Here is a 27295-nt window from a genome sequence, read left to right on the forward strand (position 1 = left end):
TAGTCAAACTTAAATTCTTATCATATGTTAGTCATATTCTGTGGTTTAATTTATAAGAAAAGGTTTTATTACATTTTTAAAAAGTAAGAATATTTTTAGAATTTTTTAAAAAATTTTATCCCTTTACTCACAAATCTAAATTTTTTCTCATGCTTGAGATTTTATTTTTATTTTATTTTATTTCTTTTATAATCAGTTAAAATATGTAATTATTTTGATTTCCTTTTCAGTCATTACATTTGGTTAAATTTGATGAATAAATTATATCGGGACTGAGGAGGTGATTGGGAATCAGCTTCAGCAGATGGAGATGGCTGGTATCCACAGGCATGGGGTAGATTCAGCCATTTCCATCTACTGGGTGCATTCAAAATATATCCAACACTGCAAATGGAAATGAGCGTATGGCATCAGTGGCCGGGAGTTCCCAGTCGAGAAGTTTGACTGCCAACTGCAAGTCTTATTGAGTGCAATGCCACATTGGGCGACTAGCACATCGACAGTGGGCATGAAATGATGATGAGGACACCACAACACCCAGTCTCTGGGGGAAGAAAATCTCCCTCCCCAGCCGGTCACCAAACCCGGGCCCCTGTGTGTGGCAATCCAACGTGCTGACTGTTCAGCTATTGGGCCGGATATGTCCAATACTTTGATGTTGATAATGTTAATTAAGGTATCAGACTTGATGGCATCATTTTGGACCATTAATTATCGTAATATTGGCTACCACTTTTAACTTTGATGACATTCCAACACACATAATTACCATAAAGGAGTGGAAGAACAAATGTTTTCCACCCCTTGCAGAATGTGCCATGACATTATAAAATGCTAGTGAAACAGTTACACACTGTAACATCAATTTTATGTCATAAATTACGTTAAAATTAACCACCATTTTGCAGACTATGCCATAATGTCATTAATTTCTACACATAGTGTAACATCAAAATGTCATTCCTCATAAACACTGGTAATGTTTGCCGCCGTTTTTGAGAAGAATGACTCTGCTGATACTGATGGGTCTCTCACTACAGCATACAGACCTGGAATGATGAAACTCAAGTAATTGGAATAATAATGAAATTAATTTTTATTACTATTGAATATACCATGTAGCATTGCACGGTCAGGATGAATGGCTCCCACGGGGAGGGGAAGGGGGGGGGGTAAGGGGCAAGACAATACTGATCATACACATAGAATCTGCTTAAAAATAAGTACAGGCATATCCCTAGTTGGGAATAGATCAAAAAGTCAAATATGACCCAGGTGTGTCTGACATCATTGCAGGTTATGATCTCTGGATAAATAAATGGCTACTACTACTACTACTACTACTACTACTACTAGCACAACTATTTCTGCTACTGAATCATCCTGAAAGCCATGGACCAAGGGTGTCAAGGAGGGGCAATATTTCTTGATCCCCAAAAAGCAACTGACCATGTTGAATAATGCTTTTTGTGCAGCCACAGGGCATCGTGTTACGACTCAAACTGTGCACAATAGGCTGCATGATGCACAATTTCACTCCCGACGTTTAGGGCAAGGTCCATCTTTGCAACCATGACATCATGCAGCGCAATACAGATGGGCCCAACAACATGCTGAATGGACCGTTTAGGATTGGCATCACATTCTCTTCACCAATGAGTGTTGCATATGAATTCAACCAGACAACCATCAGAGATGTGTTTGGAGGCAACCTCATCAGGCTGAACGCCTTAGACACACTGCCCAGCGAGTGCAGCAAGGTGGAGGTTCAATGATATTTTGGGTGGCATTATGTGGGGCCGACGTATGCTGCTGGTGGTAATGGAAGACATCGTAATGGCTGTACGATACATGAATGCCATACTCCGACCGATAGTGCAACCATATTGGCACCATATTGGTGAGGCATTCATCTTCAGGGATGACAATTTGCGCCCCCACATCGTCCACATCTTGTGAATGACTTCCTTCCTGATAATGACATCGATCCACTAGAGTGGCCAGCATGTTCTCCAGACATGAACCCTGTCGAAAATGCCTGGGATGGATTGAAAAGGGCTGTTTATGGACAATGTGAGCCACCAACCACTCTGAGGGATCTACGTCGAATCGCCATTGAGGAGTGGGACAATCTGGACAAACAGTGCCTTGATGAACTTGTGGATAGTATGCCACGATGAATACAGGCATGCATCAATGAAAGAGGGTGTGCTACTGGGTATTAGAGGTACCGGTGTGTACAGCAATCTGGACAACCATCTGTGAAGATCTCGCTGTATGGTCGTACAACACACAATATGTGGTTTTCGTGAGCAATGAAAAGGGTGGAAATGATGTTTATGTTGATCTCTATTCCAATTTTCTGTACAGTTTCCAGAACTCTCAGAACCAAGATGATGCAAGACTTTTTTAGATCTGTGTATAAGTAGAAATGGAAGCAAAATGTAGACAGACTGCAACAAGGCATGTATATCAGCTCAGGAAGCGATGGAGTGAAGATGCCGAAGCTAGAACATGTTCCTGGAGCCTAATTGGTGAATGTAAATGATACACAGGCAGAAAAAAGAAAAAAAACAGAGAAGGATTAGTTGTATGTAGGGCAAAATGCCATTTGGAACATACTAAAATTCCTCATTCTTTACTCATACAGTAAATCCCTACAGACTGTGGGATGTTAACAAATTAACTCTATTTGGCCTTCCATTAGCAGCAGTGGAAATTGTCTTAGTTTTGCTTGAAGGCTCTGTGCCCGGCTGTGGTGGCCGAGCAGTTCTAGACGCTTTATTCTGGAACTGTGCGACCGCTACGGTCGCAGGTTCGAATGCTGCCTCGGGCATGAATGTGTGTGTAGAACCTTAGGTTAGTTAGGTTTAAGTAGTTCTAAGTTCTAGGGGACTCATGACCTCAGATGTTAAGTACCATAGTCCATAAAGCCATTTGAAGTCTCTGTACTACACGCCATCTAAAAATTCTGCCACTGAATAAAAGTAGAGATCTACTAACAACTTAGGGATTTATAAAACAATGAAAATGAGAAAATAATTTTCATTTTAAGTGGGAGACCATGGTACATGTCTATAGCACTATTCATAATGGATATTTTAAACATTGTTGTCTACAGTGGCTAGACATGGGGTTTGCCTTTTGGCTGGTATAATGTTCATGACATTAAAGTTTTTTATCTCTTTTAAATTCTCCCTCATACATTTAAATGTTTCTAGAATAAAAATACAGGGGAGAGAGCAAAAACTACTGAAAGAGTGGCCTGCAGGAATCTGTTTGTCACGCTTGGTGCACTGTTCTTACAGTTCGTTTTTGGCTCAGGAAGATGAGTTGTGTTACACCACACTGTGACCCCATACTGTAGAATGCTGTGGAACTGGATAAAGTACGCAACTCCAACAGTGTGGAAGCTTGCTTTGTGTAAAAGTAAATGTAGGCTGTGGCATACTTTCTTAAGTGTCACATTTGATTTTGTTATGTGAGTCTGCCATTTGAAATCATGTTGAAGCCACACGCCTAAAAATTTTGCTTCCAGTGAGAGTGTAATTCTACTGGCGTTTGTGTCACAAAGGTGTTGGGTGCTACCCTATTTAAATAAAAGCATAGAAAAGTTATTTTGGATGGATTTATTCTTATCTTATTTGCTTCAAAACGGTCATTTAGCTGATAGGTGGCTTTATTTATGTTTGCTTGTAGTTGTCTTGGGCCATTTGCTCCAAGAAAGATATGAGCGTCATCTGTAAATTAGGTATTTATTTGTGATTCAATGCTGAGATTTATGTCATTTATTTCAGAAGGAAAACAATAGGCTCAAGAATGGATCCTTGGGAGACTCCACATATTATTCCTGCCTCTGAAAAATATGTTCCAGTACTATCATTTAGTTCATGTGTTAGTACTACTTTCTTTTTCCAATTTGTGAAGTACTTTTGAGCTTTTCCCACAGGATTCTGTGGTCCAAGATGTAAAAAGCTTTGCTAAACTCTAAGAAAATATTAGCAGCATTTTGCTTTATGCTCATTGCTTCTAAGGCATTTTGTAAAAAATTATAGATGGCATTAATAATGGATTTATTTTTCTGGAAACCATACTGGATATCAATGAGGATTTTCTTCTTGTCCAGGAATTTCATTAATCTCTTAGACATGAATCTTTCAGTGAGTTTGCCAAAAGCTGATAATAAAAAGAAAAGTCTATAATTTCCTAAATTAGCTTTGTCACCTTTTTTTGTGAACAGCTGTCATTTTTGTAGCTTCAGGACAGCCAGCAAAGCTTCCTGTTGAATAGGATGAGTTGATTATTTCTGCAAGGAGTGTTGCAGTGTTTATAATATATTCCTTTATGATGAAGTCTAGAATCCCCTCAGTTCCCAAGGACTTTTTTGAAGATTTTTGCTATATGACTGATTTCATTCAGGGTAGTATCAAAGAGATAAACAGAGTGGAGGTAAGAATTTACTTTGCTCTGTTGATTGTTTTTGCTGTCTTCTCATTATTGATTGTTATATTTTTTGTGTTGTTTGCATAGTGCTGCCTGAAGAGATTTTCAGTCTGCTGGGGGTCAGTAACTACTTGTTGTCACAGTTCAGGGTGATATTTTCCTTTCTACTATTTCCTCTCTACGCTATTACTTTCTTTGTTGCCCTTGAAAGATATCACTTCTGTTACCACACACTTCTTATTCACAGAATTAAACACATCACTTTTGTTGTTGAGAGGTAAGGCTTTTGAGATGTCATACTTCAGATTTAATTTTATACCTATGGTTTTTAAACTCTTGTAACTAATAAATTTCTTTCTCACTCTGTTGAGGCTAGGCCATGAGTAGTGTGAAACCTTCTTCCATGTTCACTTATATCCACGAATGTTGCATTCTTAAATTGGAGGAGATATTTTGAACCTCTTTGATTGCTTTTTGTACTTCTTGATTTATAGAGTACCATTTTGGTAACCCGTGGCAATAAGCCATCTTTGTTCTTTTGTATTGTTTGTTCATTGCTATATCATGTGCTCCAATGAGGAAAACATAAAAATCATTTGTGTTCAGCACCAATAATTTTCCATGGCTGACTTCAGTCACAACTTTCAAATTGGTGTTTCAAAAAGCCGTTGAATTCATAAACACTTCTGTTGCTTAATCCAGTGACTATTCCTCATCCTTAACTATCCATAAAAAATAAATTTTAGCTGTGCTTGTTAAAAGAAGTTTACATGTTCCAAATATACTATTGTGGTGTGTTACATTTTCTCTTGTACTAGTGTCCCCAATCACTTTTCCCATGAGGTTCAACAACATCCCAGTTTGATTACTGGAGGTCGGCACCTTTTTATTGTTCACAGTCACTTTTGTCCATTTTCTTTTTACAGTGCAGTTAGCCTATCTCCTTTGCTCAGTCCTTTTTATCTCCAGATGGTTCATTAGTAACTTTACCAATACAGGTCTTAACTAAAAGTACTTCACATGGATTTTCGTGCACAAAATTTACACTGTTCACACGATCTATCACTATGTGAATACTGTGTTTGTTTGAAAGTTTAATCCACTTATTTGCAGGGTATATGATTTCTTGTGCATATCTCGGCGTGTTTTTATGTGGCATCAGTTAATGATTTCATGATTTAAGTTGATTTATTTCCATACGTTGTGTACTGATTATGAATTGCATACTAGATAAGCATTCCTTCAGTCTCATAATTTAGACATTACATTTTTGTCGTGCTTTTTTACCACTGAAATTAAAGCTTTCTTTTCCACTTGCCACCATGTTTGCAAACAACTTAATTCCTAAACAGAGAATAAGGGTGATCTGGAAATACATTCAGATGGCTCATTCCCAGTACAGCTTAGAAGAACATATAAAAACAGGTAACAGCACTCCTAGATTCAGAATGATAGGTTCTTTTTTAAGGGAGGAAAGATGAATTGCTTGGAAAGGTTAGTCCAGGAAATGAGGGACCACTGTAAGAAGATAAAACTGCTGACCCCTGTGGTGAACCATTGTTCAATGTTACACAATTACTTATATGTACTGTATCTCAGATTTTGTTTCTGTTTGGTATGTTTCTGAATATGGTAAGAGTACAGCTGTAGTTGATCGTCCTTGTCAGCTTGGCCAGGACTGATGGACTCTAGACCAAGTTAATGGGGCTCACTAGGTTTGGGCTGATGTATACTATGCTCATAGGTACATGAGATGGGAGAGAGGCCCCAATTGTACTTAATCAGTTTTGATTTGGAAAAGACATTAACTTTATCTGATGTTTCACTAAATTGGCCTACTGTTGTAGACAATTACTTAGATTTTACATGGAATGTATGACCTTCATGGTGAAAACATGAAATGGTATGCTTTAAGAGGATGAGGCAAAATTGGATCAGGCATAATTGGATACAGTAGTCAGAAACTGAGTAGCAATATAAAGGGTATTGTAACAGATGTGCAAGATAAACCAGGCATTCCAAAATTGTTATGGGAATAATAACAATAACTTCATGTGACTCAACAGCTGGTGGAAGTCTTTCAATTGGACACCACTTGAACAACTTCAGTTTCCCAATGTCCATAACCCACACCAGCAATGCTACAGGGAAAGTGGACATAAAGTTTAATGTGGAATCCAAACCATGTGTCATGCCTGGCATATCATCATGCCATTGCAAGGTACAGGCAAGATTAAAGGCAGAATAAAAGAAAATCAGTCAACTAACTGGGATCTGAGCCCTCAACCTTTCTCTTTCCTGGCCCAACTGCCGTTATACTAAAATCTGATCTTGTTACCAAAGGAGCAAGAAGTTTTCAGCGATGATTTTTGAGATCAAGCCATATTTTTCTAAAAAATGATGCAAAAAGAAGCGAATTTTGCTGCCAGTGAGTACGCTCACTAAAAACAGAAAGTGTATGTCATACAATGAAGACTTTCATGACCAGATGTTTCAACTGCCACGAATTCTTCCGGGTTGTATGGCTGTGGTCCATGGAAGGTTTCGTCCAAAGCTACGATAGACATCTTCCGAGGTGCTCCTGGTTGTGCTGAGTCTTTACGACAGTCGGCTCTTGCAGGGACGCCCGCATTGTCACCCATGCCACCCCCACCAGTCAGCCCACAAGCTATTTGTTCATTTCTTTCATCAGTTGACTTGACTGAACTGATTTATCAAGTATTTGTACTTTCCTACGTAGTACGCACATGCGGGTCATTGTATTTTATATGTTTCTGTGTGGCACACAGATAGCTAACGCATACCTATGAGAAAAGTCATGGCCATTCTAGTGATCTCGATATGTTATTCGGTCTGGCATTTGTTTGAGAAAATTCACGAATAGTTTATGGTTTTCTTTTACAGAGAACCTTCAATACATAGCATTATCAATAAGGACTATTCACTGAATAGGAAGCTAGTTTACACTCAGAAGCAAACATTTTAAGACTGAAGAATGAATAAGAAAAAGTCCTTGTTGTAGCAAGTGCAAGTGTGAAGATTAGTCAAAAGTGAGAGTGATCAGTTGATTGTGAAATATTAATAATAGTAATTCAAAGTAATTTCTCAGTAAAAATATCGTTATGAGACTCGTAATAATATTTTTACTAATAACATAATGATAGTTTCTCATACCTAACTCATAACATGAGTTAGGTATGGGAAATTATTGATGCATATATCTCTGGTAATAGTGACTTTCGAGAAGATTCCTAAAAACACATTGTTACTATATAGGCCTTCTATCAAATGCACTAGAAAGAAATGGAATCAACAGTAAAATTATCACACACATAAATTGCTGGATGATGTCATCATTGAAAACTCAACCATATATTATGTGTCGCAAGGTGCATATTGGCTTGTCGCTTTCACAGTAGGTATTTATTCACACTCCATAAAAGTCTGGAAGTGAACATTCTGGCAGCGAATGTTCTCAAAACAACTGAGTCACATATATAAGGGAATCAGAGTCCCTGCCAGAATGTCAGTTTGAAAGCTACAACCGTCGCAATAAGTTGGAAGTAATTAAAAGTGAACAACTGCGATTATTGGCTATTACCATGGACTTCAGTCAGGGTTGTGCTTAGTGATATTAGGAATATGCGGAAGGGAACTGATGACCATAGATGTTAAGTCCCATAGTGCTCAGAGCCATTTGAACCATTTGAATATGCGGAGTGTGACCATGTGTGTTTTAGTGCTAAGCGTACTAGTGTTGCACTTTTCAGTGTGAATAAAGTGTTTATTCAAGAATAATTGGCATCTAATTTACCTATGTCTTAACAACATAATACAATGGATTGTTATGTAATAAGGATAAGAAAAATAGAAACATCTGAAGATTTCTGTCATCATTCAGCCACAAAAACACCACCAAATGTACAGGCAGAGCCCAGCACTTCGTCGAAACTCCCACAACAAAGTTCATCAACTGATTCCTTTAATCCCATGGATATTGGCAATTATTTGGAGATATTAGCATCAGGAAATATTAGTGATGATATAAAATACAAGCTTCTCACAGCTCCAAGGAAACCTGAAAAAGGTTATATCTTTCCTACTTCCGAGCACAACAAGAGGGGATGGGTTGAATGCAAACAAGTGCACCATAATCACTTTGAACAGTATCCATGGCTTGTGTTCTCACATGTTAAAAAGGGACTTCTTTGCATTAACTGTTCAATATTTGTGAATTAAAATGGTTGGAGGAAAGAAATTGATTATCGCCAAGAAACTTGTGCCTGAACCACTAACAAGTTTGCCAAACTTACTGGTAAAGATGGTGACCTTAAGGCCCACTCTCAGCTCAAGTATCATGTTAAAGTGTCAACAGACACAAAATTATTTTTGGCGACATGAGACAACCACAAACTTGAGGTCATAAATCAATTGTCAAGACAGAGAATGGAAAGCATTAGGGAAAACATAGACTGTCTTGTACCTATAATAAAAACAACTATATTTCAGGGAAAGCAAAATATTCCTCTGCGGGGCGTAGAGATGATGGGAGTCTATTAGAAAACAAAAATGATTGTGAAAGTGTAGTGAGTAGCGAGGGAAACTTTAGAGCTCTTCTAAGATGTAGAATTATTGACACTGGAGACTTGCAACTAAAACATCACCTTGAGACCACTCAAGTGAACGCCATTTACATAAGTAAAACAATGTGTAACAAACTTATTTCATGCTGTGAAACAGTGATGTTATCAAGAATACTGGAGGAAATCAAAGGTTCTCATTATTACAGCATAATCTTTGATGAGACAATGTGCATAGCGCACATCACCCAACTAAGTTTAGCTGCAAGAAATGTTGATGGTGATGGCAAATTACACAAAAGATTTTTGGGTTTTGTTGACATCCATAAAGACAATGGTTTTAGTGGAAACATTGACGATGAACCTCAAGAGAGTCAAGATGATGAGCGCAGCGTTACTGGTGAAGTATTATGTACTGTGATTCTAAGGAGGATGGAAAGCCTTTCTCTGTCACTGGAGAACTGTATGGGTGTAGGCTTTGAAGGTTGCTCAGTTAATATGTCAGAATTGAAAGGACCTGTGGCTACAATAAAAAAGAAAGCTGTCAAAGCACAAGTAGCATCATGTCGAAGTCATCAGCTCAACCTCGCTGTCTCTCACAGTTGCATAGTTACAAGTGAGTGGAACTCACTTGGTACAATTGAAGAAGTAGTATCATTCTTTACACAATCTAGCAAGTGCTTCACAACGTTGAAGAGTCACCTAAAACACTCGCTGCAGTCACATTGCCAAACTACATGGGTTAAATGACATAATGCTGTTATTCAATTTGCAGCTGATCTCAGAACAGTTTGCAAAGTTCTTAAAGAAATATGGTGTTTGGGGTGGGATGAAATAACAACATCTGTAATCAAGTATGTGTATGATATTATTTCCCAACCACTGTCAACTATTATAAATCAATCTTATGAACAGGGATGCTTTCCAGAGGTATTGAAATATGGTGAGATCAAACCTCTATTCAAGAAAGGATCGACAGAAGATATGGGGAATTACCGCCCTATCTCTCTCTTGCCGGTCTTCTCTAAAGTGTTTGAAAAGATTGCAGCAAAACAAATTAATAACTTTCTTACTGTAAATGATATAATTTTTAAAAACCAGTTCGGATTCCAACAGGGTAAAAGCACTGCGAATGCTATAAATGAGTTTATCCAAAAAATATGCTCCACGTTAGATAAAGGTAGAAAGGTCACAGGTATTTTCTGTGATCTGACTAAAGCTTTTGATTCAGTGAACCATGCATTACTCCTCCACAAATTACAGATGTATGGAATCAGAGACACTGCTTTAAAATGGTTTAGCTCTTACCTGTCAGGTAGGAAACAAAGAGTAATTTTAACTTCAAATGGAACCAATTATTCATCAGACTGGAAAACAGTTCCCCAAGGAGTCCCACAAGGTTCGATATTGGGTCCCTATCTGTTTCTTTTTTACGTAAATGACCTACCACTTGCTATTGATGTTCATTCAGTCTTATTTGCTGATGATACATCAGTTCTAATTGAAAATGAGGTATCTGAAAATATTCCAGAAAAAGCCAAAAACACTTTAGAAAAACTTGAATCTTGGTTCTATCAAAATGGACTAAAACTAAATGTAACTAAAACCAAAATGATGCAATTTGAAGCTAAATCAGTAGAAAGGAGTGAAATAAAGATAACTTGCAATGATCAGGATATCACAGAAGCAAACCACGTGAAGTTCTTAGGCCTAAATCTTGACAAAAATTTAAATTGGAAGGTACACATAGATTACTTAGCAAATCAACTGAACAACTTAGCATTTGCAATGTGTATTTTGTCAGGTGCCACAAACATAGATACCAGAAAGATAGTTTATCACTGCTACTTTGAGTCAGTTATTCGTTATGGCATAATCTTCTGGGGAAATTCAGCAAATGTCACTAGGCTCCTAGTATTACAAAAGAAAGTAATTAGAAACATGTGTGTTGCAAAAAAACGGGAATCCTGTCGACCACTGTTAAAAAATTTAAAAGTACTATCTATCCCCTCACTTTACATATATGAGATGGTGGTGTTCCTATATAGAAATCAACATACACTAGACAATTTCCGTTTTGACCACAACTACAGCACTCGCCACAGAGATAACTTCAAACTTCCAACACATCGTTTAAAACTTTATGCCCAAACGCCAGAGTATATGGGGTTAAAAATTTTCAATAAAATAAAAGGCAGTAATATATTTAAAATGGAGATTGGTTCACTGAAAAGATTGCTCTTTACTCTCCTGGTGGAAAAGTGTTATTATTCTGTCGATGAATTCATTGAGGACAGCTTCACAATCTGAACACAGGGATTGTAATACATTTATTATTTTATGTACATGTGTAGCTGTAACTTAGAAATGTAAAATATAATGTAAACTTTTGTAGTTCTCTTAAAAAAGTGAAAAAAGTTTCTTTTGTAAACCTTGACATGTCTCCTGTACATCAAATCAAATGATTTGAAAATTGTATGTAATGAGATGAATAAACCACATAACATAACACATAACCGCTGCCAAAGCCAATATTCTCCTTCAAGCTCTCTCTAATTTCAAGTTTATTATCACTCTGTTTACACTGAGTGACATTATGAGCATAACATATCCACTCAGCAAAATCTTACAAGATGTCATGATGGTAAAAGTAAAATTAGATTTGATGCTCAAGGTGCATGGCAGCATGAGAGCTAATGGTGATAGCCACTTTTCTCGTATTGTTGAAGAGGCAAAGGTAGTTATGGAAGTGTCTGATGTGGAGATAAGTGTTCCTCATCTTAAAGGCAGACAAAGACCCAGGGAAAACTGTGATCATACGAGTAATGATGATGCTATAACATATTGGAAAAGAACTCTTTTTATTACGACACTGGATCATGTTACGACTGACATGAGAGAATGTTTGGCTGAAGAAAATATTTATCATTTAAATTTCAACATACATTTGCCCTCAAAACTACTGAAACATGATGGTAATGATCTGGCGCATAAATTGAATCAGTGCTTAACTGAACTACTGTTCTCTGAAGAAGAATCACTCTTTGTGATTAAAAAGATACTAATGGGAGAGATTCTTCAAAACAAGTAAATGAGCATAAATGCCCTTAATGTTCGTGATTTTGTTATGCAAACATTGTCTGTTTGTCCAAGATCTGCCCATCCTACTTTGCACACACTGTACAAAATATTTGCTTGTCTAGCTGCATCTACTGCTGCAGTAGAATGAAGTTTTTCAACATTGAGGCGTACAAGGACACGGCTGAGGTCGACAATGAGGGAGGATTGTCTTAATGGCTTAGCTCTGTTGAACACTCACCCTGACATTGATTGTCCTATTGACAATGTAATTAACCAATTTGCCAGGAAGAATAGGTGCATAGAATTCATCATTTATGGAAGAGAACCAAATTGTAACATTTTTATATCATAAGATGACATTGTGTATAATCAGTTTAAATAAAACTTTCTTAAACTTTGCATGTGACTTGATTATTTTTTATTATGGTAAAAGTAAAGGTAGCTCAAGATATCTTTAGCACCCCCTCCTTGAGGTTTTCCTGTATCCGCCACTGCAGTCAGCGCTAAGGCAGTATGTCTTACTCCTTTCAACACTGCCAATTATTTGTTAATGTGAAAAATGCCAAGTTGTGTCATGTTTCAGAATCCATGTTAAACTGTATGTCCCACAATAAGTGGCAGGATAAGACATTTCAAAGGTGTAGACTATACCACCCCCAATAGTACTGTAACCAGTAAAATATTGTGGTACACAATGCTGCCACCAAAATTTTTGCTCACTTATCCTATGACATAAAATGTCTGACTGACAGAAAAGTTCAATTTGAAAAAAACTGAAAAAGTTCCTCCTTGACAACTGTTTTTCTTTCATAGAAGAATTTTTAATTCTGCAATGTGTGAATGGTGATGGTTAGGAATTATTAACTCCCAACAGTACTTTAAAGAAGTAGATGATGAACATGTAACCACATTCACGTTACAATTAATGCTAAAAATGAATCACAGAATATGAAATTATCTAAAATTTGGATAGAAGGAAGCTTTTACGTACAATGAGCTGATGAGAAAACATTTTACTACTGGTCATTAAAACTGTAGCACCAAGAAGGATAGCAAATAACAAAATTTTAGTTATTGTACATATGTAGTATAGCAGAAAGAGTACATTATTTAATATGTTATTGATTTGGGGGTATATAGAGTGCAAAATTTAGTACACAGCACTGCCACCTCTGCCAAAAACAACAGCTCTAACTTTACTGGGCATGGAGTTGGACTCAGCTTGAATGACATATATGTACATAATTATATGCTGCTTCACCCATTTCATCAAACATAGTAGCTGGTGAATGGTGGCATGCCAGTCTCTCGGCAAATCATGACCAAATGTTTTCAACGGGTGACACATGTTCTGGCCAGTGCAACAGTCAAATACCCTCTGTATCGATGTGACTCAGGGTAGTACAGGAAACATACAGTGTTCTGTTATGTTGAAAGGTAATGTCATGGAGATGGCTACTGCCCTTAACATGTCAGATATGTAATGGCTGCAATCCAAATTACAGTGTGGAGCAGAAATGTATCCAAAGGCACTTCATACCTCAACACTAGGTGCTGGGCCCATCTGACAATGACGAATGCACTCTGGTAACATTTGTTCTTTTCTGACTCTCCACACACAGGTACACCCATTGTGATATTGTACCCATATTTGGGAGTTGTCTGAAAAAATTGTGATGTGCCAGTCATATTTTCAGTGTTATCACAAGCTGAAGCAGTGTTGGCATGCCCCTCTCTCTCTGCCACACCAGGGGAAGCTGCGATAATGATCATCACATTGACACTTGGTGCTTGAGACATCAATCCACTGCTTGTGTTATGCTGCAAACAAGCTCATTTCCTGACTAAAAGTGTCTGATGTGGCTGTATGATCTTGCATAGCAGAGTAAACAATATATCTGTGTTATTGAGCACTAGTCTTGCATGACCACTGAAATCTTGCATTGCATTGAGTGTGGCCCCCTGAACCCAATTCTGTGGTCACATGACAATCAAGGGATCTTGACTAATGTGAGCAGCAACATCACAGAATCCAAATGGCAGTGTGGTATTTCTACCTGCTTTGTGCAGTTCCGCTGAAATGCTAATCATATGGGTAATTACAGTACACTTCATGAAAACTTGACATTTGTTATGTGCCATATTTATGGTGGTGCAATTTTAATGTTTTGTCACTAAAACCATCTAGATCACTATTGCACTATTTTTCCTTATTTATTACACTAAGGTTAGAACTTGCAGAACAAGGTTCAATGTCAGTATTAAAACCTACCAATAACAGGGCATCATAATCAGTGGCAATTGATGATGACCTGAAACTTCCTAGCAGATTAAAACTGTGTGCCGGACCGAGACTCGAACTTGGGACCTTTGCTTTCCGCGGACAGGTGCTCTACCAACTGAGTTACCCAAGCATGACTCACACCCTGTCCTCACAGCTTTATTTCTTTGGTACCTCATCTCCTACCTTCTAAACTTCACAGAAGCTCTTCTGCGAACCTTGCAGAACTATCACTCCTGAAAGAAAGGATATTGTGGAGACACGGCTTAGCCACAGCCTGGGGGATGTTTCCAGAATGAGATTTTCACTCTGCAGTGGAGTGTACACTGATATGAAACTGTGTGCCGGACAGTGACTCGAACTCGGGACCTTCGCTTTAGGTGCCTACTGAAAAATCTGAAGAGGAACCAATCCTTAGAACACAAGAAAACTGTCACAGAATGGGCATTATATAGTATTAAGCTTAGGTTGTCACAGCAAATCTGCAAGGAGATTATTGTGCAAGGAAGACAATGGTATTTTGTTCTTAGGGAGGTTATTCATATAATGTTCCATTTAAGTTCTGTATGAATGCCAAGTTTACCACAAAACATTTAAAAAGTTGATGGAATTTAGTGGTGACCATCACAGAAAAAAATGGAAGAGCCAGACAATTTGTTTTTAGTTTACACAATTAACACAGGTCATAGAGACTTTCAAAAGTCATAAGTTTCCTTTAATTTACGCCTATGGTCACAATCTTTTCTGTTTAACAGAAAAGTCAGTTACACATGTTAACCAATGCATCAAAAGTGGCACAATGTCAGAAGAGAGTACACATTTGGGTTTTCTGCAGTATGGATAACAGATCAATCACAGTGTAGTACTGCAGCAATGGTGCAGCAACTGGAAACATATTCCAGATTTGAAGCATACAGGAGAGTATGATTCTTGTGGGGCAAAATGTCTAAACTGCACATAGATTCACCATGAAATTCTGCCTATATATGGACCAAATACAAAATCACATGCAACCATAATGAAATGGAACCAACATGTTAATCAAGATCTGAGTACACAACATCTTTTTGGCAAGCTGAAGGAACATGACAGACAAAACAGATTCTCCAATGAAGAAGACTTTCACACAGTGATTCTCAAATGTCTCCATGACTATTACACAAAATCCTGTTGTTGAGGAACTGTATGACTAGTAGGGCATTCCAACTATTGTTTATAGAAATTTTATGACTATGTTGAAATGTATCTGTGTCACTCTGAAGAGTGTAACATTTAATAAAAGATACTTGGCCTGCCAAATGGTTAACTTACTTTTTGATATCCCCTCCTATTTTCAACACCATACATTTCCAACATGTTATTAAAATTCAAATGATAGTTCGTTTTGCAATTTTAAACATGGCTGTGAGTCAGAAATCATACAGGAATTTGACTTGTGTAATACAGCAAATCAGATGTAATAAGATTTAACATGACCTGGTTTTGACACTGTCTATGGGTGCCTTCATCAGAAAAACTAAAAACAATTACCTATAAAGATAACGAAACCATTAACATAGAGGAAAACCAATAATCATCTAGTTCAAGATGATGTCTAGTGGAGTGACGTGTATTGATCGAGTCAGTAAAAGTTACAGTTCTGCTGGGAAAAAATGAATCTGTGGGAATTGTAATACAGAAATCGTGAAAGTAAACGAACACCTTTCATGTTTACAAAAAATCACAGATGCTCTAAGACATGTTATTTCACAATTAACAAATAAAAATTCTGAGCTGAAGAAATCCTGTGGGAATTGTAATACAGAAATTGTGAAAGTAAATGAACACCTTTCATGTTTACAAAATATCACGGCTGCTCTAAGACATGTTATTTCACAATTAACAAATAAAAATTCTGAGCTGAAGAAATCCTGTCGTATTCCAAACAATAAAACAAGTAAACTGCAAAATGAGAATCCGGAGAGTTATGAGTAACAGAAAGAAAGTGTCCAACTGGTAACAAACTTAGCAAGTGGAACACGTACAGTGTACTGCGGACAAGTAGTGGTGGTTGCAATAAGGATAACAAACTTCATAAGTAGCGAGTGAATAGAAGAACAAATCAGTCCACAAAAGAAAAGTACAACATAAATTGATATCAGGTGGCTACCTAAAGGTAGTGAACTTGTACAATCAGATGGAAAAAAGAGTCAAGAAACTATGTAAACAATATGAATGTAATGGCAAATCAACTTGGAAATCCACAATGAACTGAAATGTACTTTTGCTTGCTGATAGAAATGGAAGAAAGCTTGCTAATACTGTACTAAGTGTGAACCATAACATCCAAGTTAGCAGCATGGTGGAGCCAGGTGCAAGATTGAAAAACATTGTAGCAGACATAGATTTAGAAGGCACAATGTTGCATGACAATGATTTTGTCTTTGCTATATGTGCTGTCCAGAGATACAAAATAACAGTGCTTTCTAACAAAGTACATAAATACCAGAAAAACTTACAGGGAATCCATGGAGACTCAAAAAGTACACTATTATGCTGAACAGATAAATGAATCCAGTAATGTTAGCAAAACAGCTTAGGATATAGTAAATGAAGAATGCAAAAATAAAGAGAATCCAAGATGCAATAATATAGCACTAGAAGAAAATGGAATTTTTCTTCTTAAAATTCAGTCTTGATCACACCACGTATGTTACTCGAACCTATGTTCTTGTAACATACGTGGTGTGATCAAGACTGAATTTTAAAAAGAGAAATTTTAAAATTTTGATCGCTGTTCCAAAAATGTTCATTAAAATTGTTAGAAAATGGAATGTCGATGAATGAGCCAAAGACAGTATATGAGGTCTTCATAAAACATTTTTGTAAGACTAGTAAAGGAGGAAATAAACCAACACTACAAATAAACTCAGTTAAAATGAGTAATTCTCTGTCCTAATGAGTGTAACAGAATATGAGTTACTGAAAATAATCTGAAAATTCAAAATAAAAACATCTAGTGACTGGGATGAACTTTTTATCTACATTACTTAAGGAAAGCCAAAAGGAATTAATAAAACCAGTAACACACTTAATATACAGTTCAACTGATCAGGGGACCTTTCTAAACTTCTAAAAATTACTGAGACATGACTAGTGTATAATAAGGAGCAACTACTGACATTAATAGTTACAGGCCACTCTCACTGACTTCAACACTTGGCGAGTTGTTTGAAAGAGTAATTCTAGACCAACTGGAATCTTTCATCAGTAAATACAACCTGTTAAACAACTAGCAGCATGGGTTTCAAAAAGGGAGATCCACAATGACAGCAGTAGCAACTTTTATCCATGAACTGCAAAACAGTCTGGATAAAGAAAACAGTCATTGGATCTTCCCTTCATTTGTCTAAGGATTTCGATTCTATGAATCATGCAGTACTATTACCAAATTAGAAACTTACTATGTAAGAAGAGAGCAATGAACTACCAAAGACAGTGTACTGAACTGTTTCATAAGAATGAAAATAAAATCTTAACAATAAAATCAGCATACAAAACTCTTAATTGTCGAATTCTCCAAGGAAGCATTCTTGGGCCATTTTTGTTTATTGTATGTATTAGTGACATAACACAGATGCAAAACTCAAAGCTGGTGGATTATGCTGATGATACATCATTTATAAGCTGGTCCTATACTGACCAGCTAGCATTACAATACAATAAAGAGAACTCTGAACTGATCACAGAATATCAGACAATAAACAAACTTACATTGAATAAGGACAAGACTGTTCTAATGAAGTTTCTGTTAAATTATAACCAATCTTATACTGAATCAATTTCTTCAGTTGAAACACCCGATAAATATAAGTCTTCAGGCATTATGATTGACAAACATCTTACATGGACTCACACAAGTTAATTATGGATTAATTCACATGCATTTGAAATATGGGATTAAAATTTGGGTACAGTCCCCAAAGTGTACGTGGATATGATATTCAGGCTTCAAAAGAGAGCAGTCAGGATAATTGCCAATGTGAGTAAATGTCAAGCCTGGAGACACTACTTTAAAAATTATAATTTACTGACCGTTCATTCCTTGTATGTCCTTAAGACAATTATGTTGTAAAAGAGAATGATTAACTCAGTGTAATGAATGCAGAAATTCATAACTAGATGGGTTATGCATCATGTGACCAAGCACCATCATGTACTTTTTTCAATTTTTGCATCAGTTGACTGACTGCACAATCTTACAGTTTTATTTTGTATTTTGCATCAGTTGTCTACATGGCAAATGAGCATTGTTTGGTCACATGATGCATTAATGCTTTGCCCATGCTCTCTCTCTCTCTCTCTCTCTCTCTCTCTCTCTCTCTCTCTCTCTCTCTCTCTCTCTCTCTCTCCTGCATGCTGTGGTTCTCTCTCTCCCACACATTGTGTTTTTCTGGTTGGGAGACAATCCTCTAACAATATACCCTAACCCAGGTTAGTTTCTTTAATATAACATTGGCAGTTTGTGGTGGGATAACTGGAAATTATTTGTAGTTTGTTCTAGTTATAACCCATAAAAGTGATGTTCCAAATTACTACATGTAATAAAGCATCTGGTTTTCCATGCACAGGAAAATGAATATGCAGTAGGCCCCAATATGAGTCATAGTACCTGATCAGCCGCATAAATCAGCTGTTGATCTCACATCCCTGAGTCCAGTAAAGTCTAATTTAATCCCCATAACTATTGTACAGTATTGTTATGAAAGAAATGATGTTTGAAATTTGGGTATTGTGAGTCAACTTAAATTTCTGAGGACTGTGAAAAAATATCAAATAATGAAATGTCATATTCTGAAGACATGGTAGAGTCTTCAAATGGGAGACCAAGCAAGGGGCAGATACAAAAGTACCTATCACAAAACCAACAAATAAGGAAGACAAAATGCATCAGAAATGAGGCTTACATAAATCAAAAGGGTGAAGTAAAAGAAAAGAAAGACTTCAGAGAATATCTCTCCCCCTGTAAATATTTTTCGAAGTTACGAAAAAAATCCTACAGTACTGACTCACATGATGCTCAAACAGCACTTATTCATGCCATGGCATCAGAAAATTAAGTAAGTAGGAAGACAGTTAAGAGCTCACACCGAAGTATGAAAATGAGGGTATATAAAATATGTGAGATACCTGTATGTAAAACTTTCTTTCTCCAGACTTTTAGAATATTCAGTGGAAGGGAACATTTGGGTCTAAAGAAAATTAAATCAGTACAGAGAATTAGAGACCTCTGAGGAGTGAGCTTCCTGAAGAAATATGCAAAGAATTAATAGATCATATCAGAAAATTTCCTAAATGCAAATCTCACTATAGAAGAGGCGAATAAAATAGAGAATTCCTCACCCCATAAATTACCCTTAATGTCATGTACAGTTTGTACAAAGAAGTATATCCAGATCCTGTATCACTGACATCTCACAAGAAAATATTCTTGTCAAAATGTAATCTACCAAGAAAGAAGCTGTCTAAAGATTTTTGTGATATGCTTGAGGTTCTGATAAAAAATTGTGACAATTAAGTGGCAGAAAATCATAAGATCAACAAAAACACTAATCTTAATATAGCGAAGGCTGCTCAGGATCAGAAATCTTCAGATCTTTTAAGAGCAATAGAAGATGAGAATGTAGAAGTTCTATGTATTGACCCTGATAAAACAGTGCCTCTTTGAAGAGTTCCTACAAACACTGTGTTCTACAAGTGATAGTTGTAGCTATATAACACAGATATTCATAATGCTACTAATGACAAAGGGCACTGCTGTGTTTGGTTAGATGGTGAGGCAGGGCATGGAGCACAGGAAGTAGCATCCTGTTTATTACAGCATTTAATGGAGCAGATATCGACAGCCAAAAAAGTAATTTTGTTGTCTGATTCATGCAGTACACTGAACAGAAACATCAAGATGGCTCTAATGCTGAAATCAGTTTTAGATCAGTATTCTACATTGCAGAAAATAAGGCAGAGGTTTGTTATACCTGGACATAGCTTCTTTCCAAATGGCAGAAATTTCAGAGGCATAGAATGCACTCTCAAACTGCAACAAAGATTTTATACACCAGACAATTACATGAATGTCATGCAAATGTGATGTAAAATCCTCTAGTCCATAGAATGAAAGCTCAAGATTTCAAGAGTATATCAGATATAAAAAACAACATAGTAAATTGCAAACCTGCTCACAAAATGAGGAAATACACAGGTTTAAGTTGAGAGAGATGGAACTGTTTAAAGACAAACCATTCAGTATATTGTTCATATCTGCATTAAATTGTGAACCATTTGAAGTTGACATTATGAAGAAATCAGCTGGTTGATATCCTCATATGCAAAACAAGACTTCGATGGCTTCGACCGACTGAACTTGATTTCATTGTTGATAGTGAAGAGCTTTTATTATAATTTCATTCCTAAAAAAATTAAAATTATTTATTTTTAAGTTATGTAATAATTTTGTAATGTTGTAATACGTATCAAATACTTATATGTTCAAATAAGGTGTGTAAATGTTCAGAATCAATGTTAGTACCTACGTTCATATGTCAGTAAAATACATTTACATCTTCAAACTCACTAAAATATTTTATTGATTCCCATAACTTTTTTAATCTGTAGAAATTACTTAAATGCATTAGAAAGAATATGTTATTTTCTGACTATATAAGGAGCGTTTTTCTTCCAGTTACATATGAAGGTATTACTTCAATAAATAGGCAAATAAAATGCATAAACATGGAATATTAATGCTATTTTTCTCATGTATCAGTTAAATATCAGTAAATATTGCCTGAACTAAAACAATCATGTCATATTTTCTGAAGTAAATGACAGTACATTCTTCTCAAATTTGCATTGCTTGACTAAGAGGTATTTTGGCTTGCAGTCAGTTAATGCAAAATGCAGAAATGAAAATCATACATAAAAACATCAAATGTCCAAGCACCATTTCTATATAAATTCAGAGTTTCACTAAATTTTATATGGTTTGAAGATAACAGCATGTAAATTTAATTCAGTTTCATTATTTTACTGCTTAAAAACTAGATTTGGTATAGCTAACGAATTTATATTAACACTTCCACGTTTTTGTTAATATCTCGAAATCAGGTTTTGGCACTTGGTCAATTTATGCACAAAACTGTCCGATTACAATACATGAACCAGATGTGGAAATGGAAGATAGTTCCACAGTAGGTTGCCAAATAATATAAAGCATCTCCATCGAAATCTTTTTAAAGGGAAACTGGGACAGCTTGTGACTGAAAAATGTTTAAATTTACTCAGAGATTTCTGAACACTGTTATTGACAATTCTAGTTTTGTATACCTCAGTATATTAATGGTGAAAAATGTTTATATAATACACACGCTAAAAAAGTTTTGCGTCACCCCGGTTCCCAGAACTCCTGATGATAGACGATGACTGTGGATATTGTATCACAGACACAGTCCTTTGATGGTTCAAAGATGTCACTAAACCACCCAAAGATGTAAACAACCATGCATGAGCAGTGCCTATTAGACAGAGACAGTCTGACAGCCCATCAGTTCCAGTCATTCCACCAGGAAGGAGGTACACGGCTCATGTTATCTGTAGTTCAAACATGCCTAGATGATCAATACCATGGTTTGATCATGCCTGCATTGTTACTTTGTGCCAGGAAGGGCTCTCAACAAGGAAAGTGTCCAGGCATCTCGGAGTGAACCAAAGTGATGTTGTTCGGACATGGAATAGATACAGAGAGACAGGAACTGTCGATGACATGCCTCACTCAGGCCGCCCAAGGGCTACTACTGCAGTGGATGACTACTACCTCTGGATTATGGCTTGAAGGAACCCTGACAGCAATGCCACCATGTTGAACAATACTTTCTGTGCAGCCACAGGACATCATGTTATGATTCAAACTGTGCACAATAGGCATTGCATGATGCACATCTTCACTCCTGACATCCATGGCGAGGTCTGTCTTTGCAACCACGACACCATGCAGCATGGTACAGGTGGGCCTAACAACATGCCGAATGGACCGCTCAGCATTGGCATCAAGTTCTCTTGATGGATGAGTGTCACATATGCCTTCAACCAGACAATCATCAGAGATGTAACTGGAGGCAACCCGGTCAGGCTGAATGCCATAGACACGCTGTCCAGTGAGTGCAGCAAGGTGTAGGGTCCCTGCTGTTTTGGGTGGCATTATGTGGGGCCAGTGTATGCCACTGGTAGTCATGGAAGACGCCATAACGGCTGTATGATATGTGAATGCCATCCCCCGACTGATAGTGCAACCATATCGGCACTATATTGGTGAGGCATTTGTCTTCATGGACAACAATTTGCACCCCCATCATGCACATCTTGTGAATGACTTCCTTCAGGATAATGACATCGCTTGACTAGAGTGGCCAGCATGTTCTCCAGACATGAACTGTATCAAAACTGCCTGGGATAGATTGAAAAGGGCTGTTTATGGATGATGTGACCCACCAACCACTCTGAGGGATCTATGCCAAATCACTGTTCAGGAGTGGGACAATGTGGACAATGTGGACAATGGACCTTGATGAACTTGTGGATAGTATGCCACGACAAATACAGGCACTCATCAATGCAACGGGACGTGCTACTGGGTATTAGCAGTACTGGTACGAACAGCTATCTGGACCACCACCTCTGAAGGTCTCACTGTATGGTAGCACAACATGCACTGTGTGGTTTTCATGAGCAGTAAATAGGTCAGAAATGATGTTTATGTTGATCTCTACTCCAATTTTCTGTACAGGTTCTGTAACTCTCAGAACTGAGGTGATGCAAATCTTTTTTTTATGTGTGTAGTATATAATGTGCTACTTGCTGTATACAGGGTGATTATAATTAAAGTTAAGCTTTCAAACCACTGTAGAAGTAATACCACTGGTCAGAATGACGTCACATTGCAACGGAATATAGTTACAAAATGTAGCAATAGATGGTGCTATAAGCGTCATAATTTAATAGTGGTTGACTACAAATGACAAATGAATCATACAACAATGCCTAAGGTGTATGTTTGACGTTTAACAAACTGTACTATTCAGTGTGCATGGGTGTACAGGTATGATACCATTAGTTATGTAAGCCCATCCACCATGGCAAGTTCATATCACATTGGATGGGAACCATCAGTTTTTAATTGTCCTGAGGCCACAAACCACGTAAAAAGCATCATTCACGTCAGTTTTTAATTGTCCTGAGGCCAAAAACCGCACAAAAAGCATCAACAGCATTCGTTTTCAATTGTCCTGCGGCCAAAAGCATCAATGAAAATCAAATTGGATTACTAATTTCTGTGTGACTGGTGCAAAACATGTTCAATATGCTGTCCACCAGTTTCTGCAACAAGTTGAAATCAAGAAACAGCATGAACCACGAGTGATCAAAGTGTTTCCAGGGTCACGTTCAGAATGTGTTGCACAATGCCTGCCTGCAGTTCAGCTAAGTTTGCAATTGGAGTACTGAACACTACATCTTTTAATAGCCCCACAGCCAGAAGTTGCACGGATTAAGATCAGGTGATTGGGGTGGCCGTGCTGTAGGAAAATGCCAGCTGATAACTCTAGCAATGGCAGTTCAGCAGCTGCTTAACTGGATTTGCAATGTGTGGAGGTGTGCCATCTTGCATAAAAATGATCCCATTCACACTGTTGGAGAGCTGGAATGATGTGGTTGTGCAAAAGACATTCGTAGAGCTTAACAGTGGCGGTACTGGTAACAGGACCAGAAGCACCTGTCTCACCAAAAAAAATATGGCCCTACGATAAATGATGCCATAAACCCCCACCACACAATGACCTTTTCACGATGAAGTGGTAATGGTTGATTTGCGTGTGGATTTTCTATTGCCCATTATCGACAAGTGGGCTTCATCTGTCCACAAAATCTTCCACGGCCAATCATTGTCCACTTCCATGCAAGCAAGAAACTCTAAAGCAAAGTTCTCTCTTGCTGGCAGGTCAACAGGAAGCAACTTGTGCACATGGATAATTTTGAATGGGTAGCAAAGAAGGAAGTTTCATAGGATTTTATGCACCATGCTCCAGTGTTTCGGCAATTCTCCGTGCACAACATGTTTGCACGCCACCACTCATCTCCTCCTGCACTTATGTGGTCACTGCTTCCACAGAATTGAATCAATTCATTTTCTCCCTCTACCAGGTTGTACAGCAAGAGAACAGGTCTTTTTAAATTTCTGAATCATTTTCTCCAGACCCACGGCAGTCATCAGACCAACACATTTTTAAAACCTTCAGTGTCCGGAACTTCTGCAGAGTGACGTGTGCATATTCATCATTCTTGTAATACAGCTTTACAAGCAGAGCAAGATCCTGCATTGAGAAAGTCATGGTGAACATCACAGATGCAAAAAGAGGAAAAGCCATGTACCCAGCATGCTTACCAACTTCAATGGGTCATGCATATGACATTTGTTTCATTCACGTATTCTGACACATACAGTGCTATCTATTGATCAATTTTCACACTATTTTTCTTCTTTTGCTGTATGTTTTCCCCTTTCTCTGATAATGCAACACCCACCATCAGATGCACTGTTTCTTGATTCATGCTTCCTCTTGAGTGAAGAGCTTTCCCCTCTGGCTCTGCTACCAGATTTGGTTTCCATGTTGGCTTTCACTCTTGGGCCGACACTGTAAAGACAAATTAAATACCAGTTTAGTGCGTGATCCACAAGTATCATAAATAAATAAATCTTAAAACAACTGCAATAGAACTCTTGGAATATGCACAAAGCATCAGGTATTTTAAGATCAAAAATATGTCACATTCATGAGATAAAATTCACAACCAACCATGTTTAACAGAACAATGTAACTGTCAAACACACAGAATTCTACATTAGACTTTGTTGCTTGATTTACAGATTAATTCTCTATTATGTGGATTGCCTAGTAACTACTGTCTACACCAGCACAACTACAACCTGCAAGTTATAAATAGTGATGTCAGAAAACACCATTTCATTGTACTTGCAATACTCCTGTACTGAGATTAGTGAGAAACATTATGAACTGATACTTCATACATGTACTTACATGGGGTGTCCAAAGAGGAATCATCAGTATTCACGGAAATGACAAGAATGATAATTTGAAGAAAAAAAAGGTTCATGCATATGTATGCTCTGTTCTGAATGGATTCCAAGATAGCACATATTTAATGTACTTTGCTATTTGCTTTCTGCATTATTCAATTCACTGTCAGTTTTACACATGTACACATGTGCAACAGTTAGTGAACATCACAACATGTGTCTTAAAAATATCAATTGAAAAATAACACTTTGCGACACATTCACCTCTGAACATTATTGTACACATCAATTTACAGTTATTGTACAATTTGCAATAAATGTTTGAATATCCCATCAACTTCAATGCACTTGTGCATTCTTAGGAGAACATCTTTTATTGCTTGTCTGAGTGCATCTGTGTGTACTATAATGAGAGCAGCAATCTCCATGATGCGACCATGCAGTTCAAGTTATGTACTCACCATTTGTTTGTCATCCTCAGACTTCATCCGACCCCATAAATAAAAATCTAATGTCATAAGGTCTGGTGACCTTGGTGGCCAGTTAACCATATGCTGTAATTTACCATCTAGTAATCATCAGACGATCAATTCCAATTGCAAAATGATCTAGAGAGAATTTCTGTATGGTGTGAAAAGTGGCAATTGGCACTAAACAAAGAAAAATGCAAGGTCTTCCACATGTGTACTAATGGAAATCCAGTAAATTTTCAGTACACGATAAATGGCACAAATCGAAGGGCTGTCAATCCAACTAAATACCTAGGAATGACAATTACGAACAACTTAAATTGGAAAGACCACATAGATAATATTGTCGGGAAGGCGAAACAAAGACTGTGCTTTGTTGGCAGAACACTTAGAAGATGTGAAGAACCCACTAAAGAGACAACCAACATTATACTTGTCCATCCTCTGCTGGAATATTGCTGCACGGTGTGGAATCCTTACCAGGTAGGACTGACGGAAGACATCGAAAAAGTGCAAAGAAGGGCAGCTCATTTCATGTTATAGTGCAATAGGGGTGAGAGTGTCACTGATATGATATGCGAGCAGGGGTGGCAGTCACTGAAACAAAGGCGGTTTTCTTTGCGGTGAGATCTATTTGCAAAATTTCAATCACCAACTTTCTCTTCCGAATGCAAAAATATTCTGTTGACACCCACCTATGTTGGGATAAATGCTCGTTGTAATAAAATAAGAGAAATCAGAGCTCGAATGGAAAGGTTTAGATGTTCCTTCTTCCTACGTGCCATTCGAGAGTGGAATGGTAGAGAAGTAGTATGGAAATCATTCGATGAACCCTCTGCCAGGCACTTAAGTGTGAATTGCAGAGTAACCATGTAGATGTAGATGTACCTCCTCTACCAGTTCAGCAATCAGGATAAATGTGGATGAGATGTTCCCTCACGCATCAAGTAAAATGTGGAGGAGCTCCATCATGCTGGGAGTACACTACAGTCCATGTAGTGCAAGTAATTCTGTCCCATAATTCACTCTTCTAAAATGACTGGATCTATCACCAAGTTACCAATGACGCCACATCAAGCATTGATCAAAAAACAAAGCTGGACATCAGTTTCCACTGTAGCATGTGGATTTTCTTGTGGCCAGCAATAATTATTGTGCATGTTGTTGATTCCGTTCCATGTAAATGTGGCTTCAGCAGTGAACAGTATTAATGGCCAACTGTTAGTTAATCAGTGACTACATTCAAGTCATGTGGTACTGACACGGATGTGAAGAATATGGACATGTTTTCTATGAAATGGGTATAAGTTTCTCG

The 27295-nt window shown here is 37.4% G+C and overlaps 1 protein-coding gene across 1 annotated transcript; it reads right to left on the minus strand.

The window, feature by feature from the left end:
* Window positions 1-259: 259 nt before the first annotated feature.
* Window positions 260-25108, minus strand: LOC124556833. Its single transcript, XM_047130850.1, has 2 exons — window positions 24997-25108; window positions 260-1049 (listed from the first exon to the last, which is right to left on the minus strand). The coding sequence occupies exon 2, from the start codon at window positions 706-708 to the stop codon at window positions 355-357; it is 354 nt and encodes a 117-aa protein (XP_046986806.1). The 5' UTR covers window positions 709-1049; window positions 24997-25108; the 3' UTR covers window positions 260-354.
* Between the last annotated feature and the right edge of the window lie 2187 nt (window positions 25109-27295).

This window comes from Schistocerca americana, chromosome X, assembly GCF_021461395.2.
Source record: "Schistocerca americana isolate TAMUIC-IGC-003095 chromosome X, iqSchAmer2.1, whole genome shotgun sequence".
Taxonomy (NCBI): Eukaryota; Metazoa; Arthropoda; class Insecta; order Orthoptera; family Acrididae; genus Schistocerca; species Schistocerca americana.

Excerpts from the sequence above, each read along its gene's own strand:
- LOC124556833 (XM_047130850.1), bottom strand. The coding sequence starts at position 708 with ATGGTCCAAAATGATGCCATCAAGTCTGATACCTTAATTAACATTATC.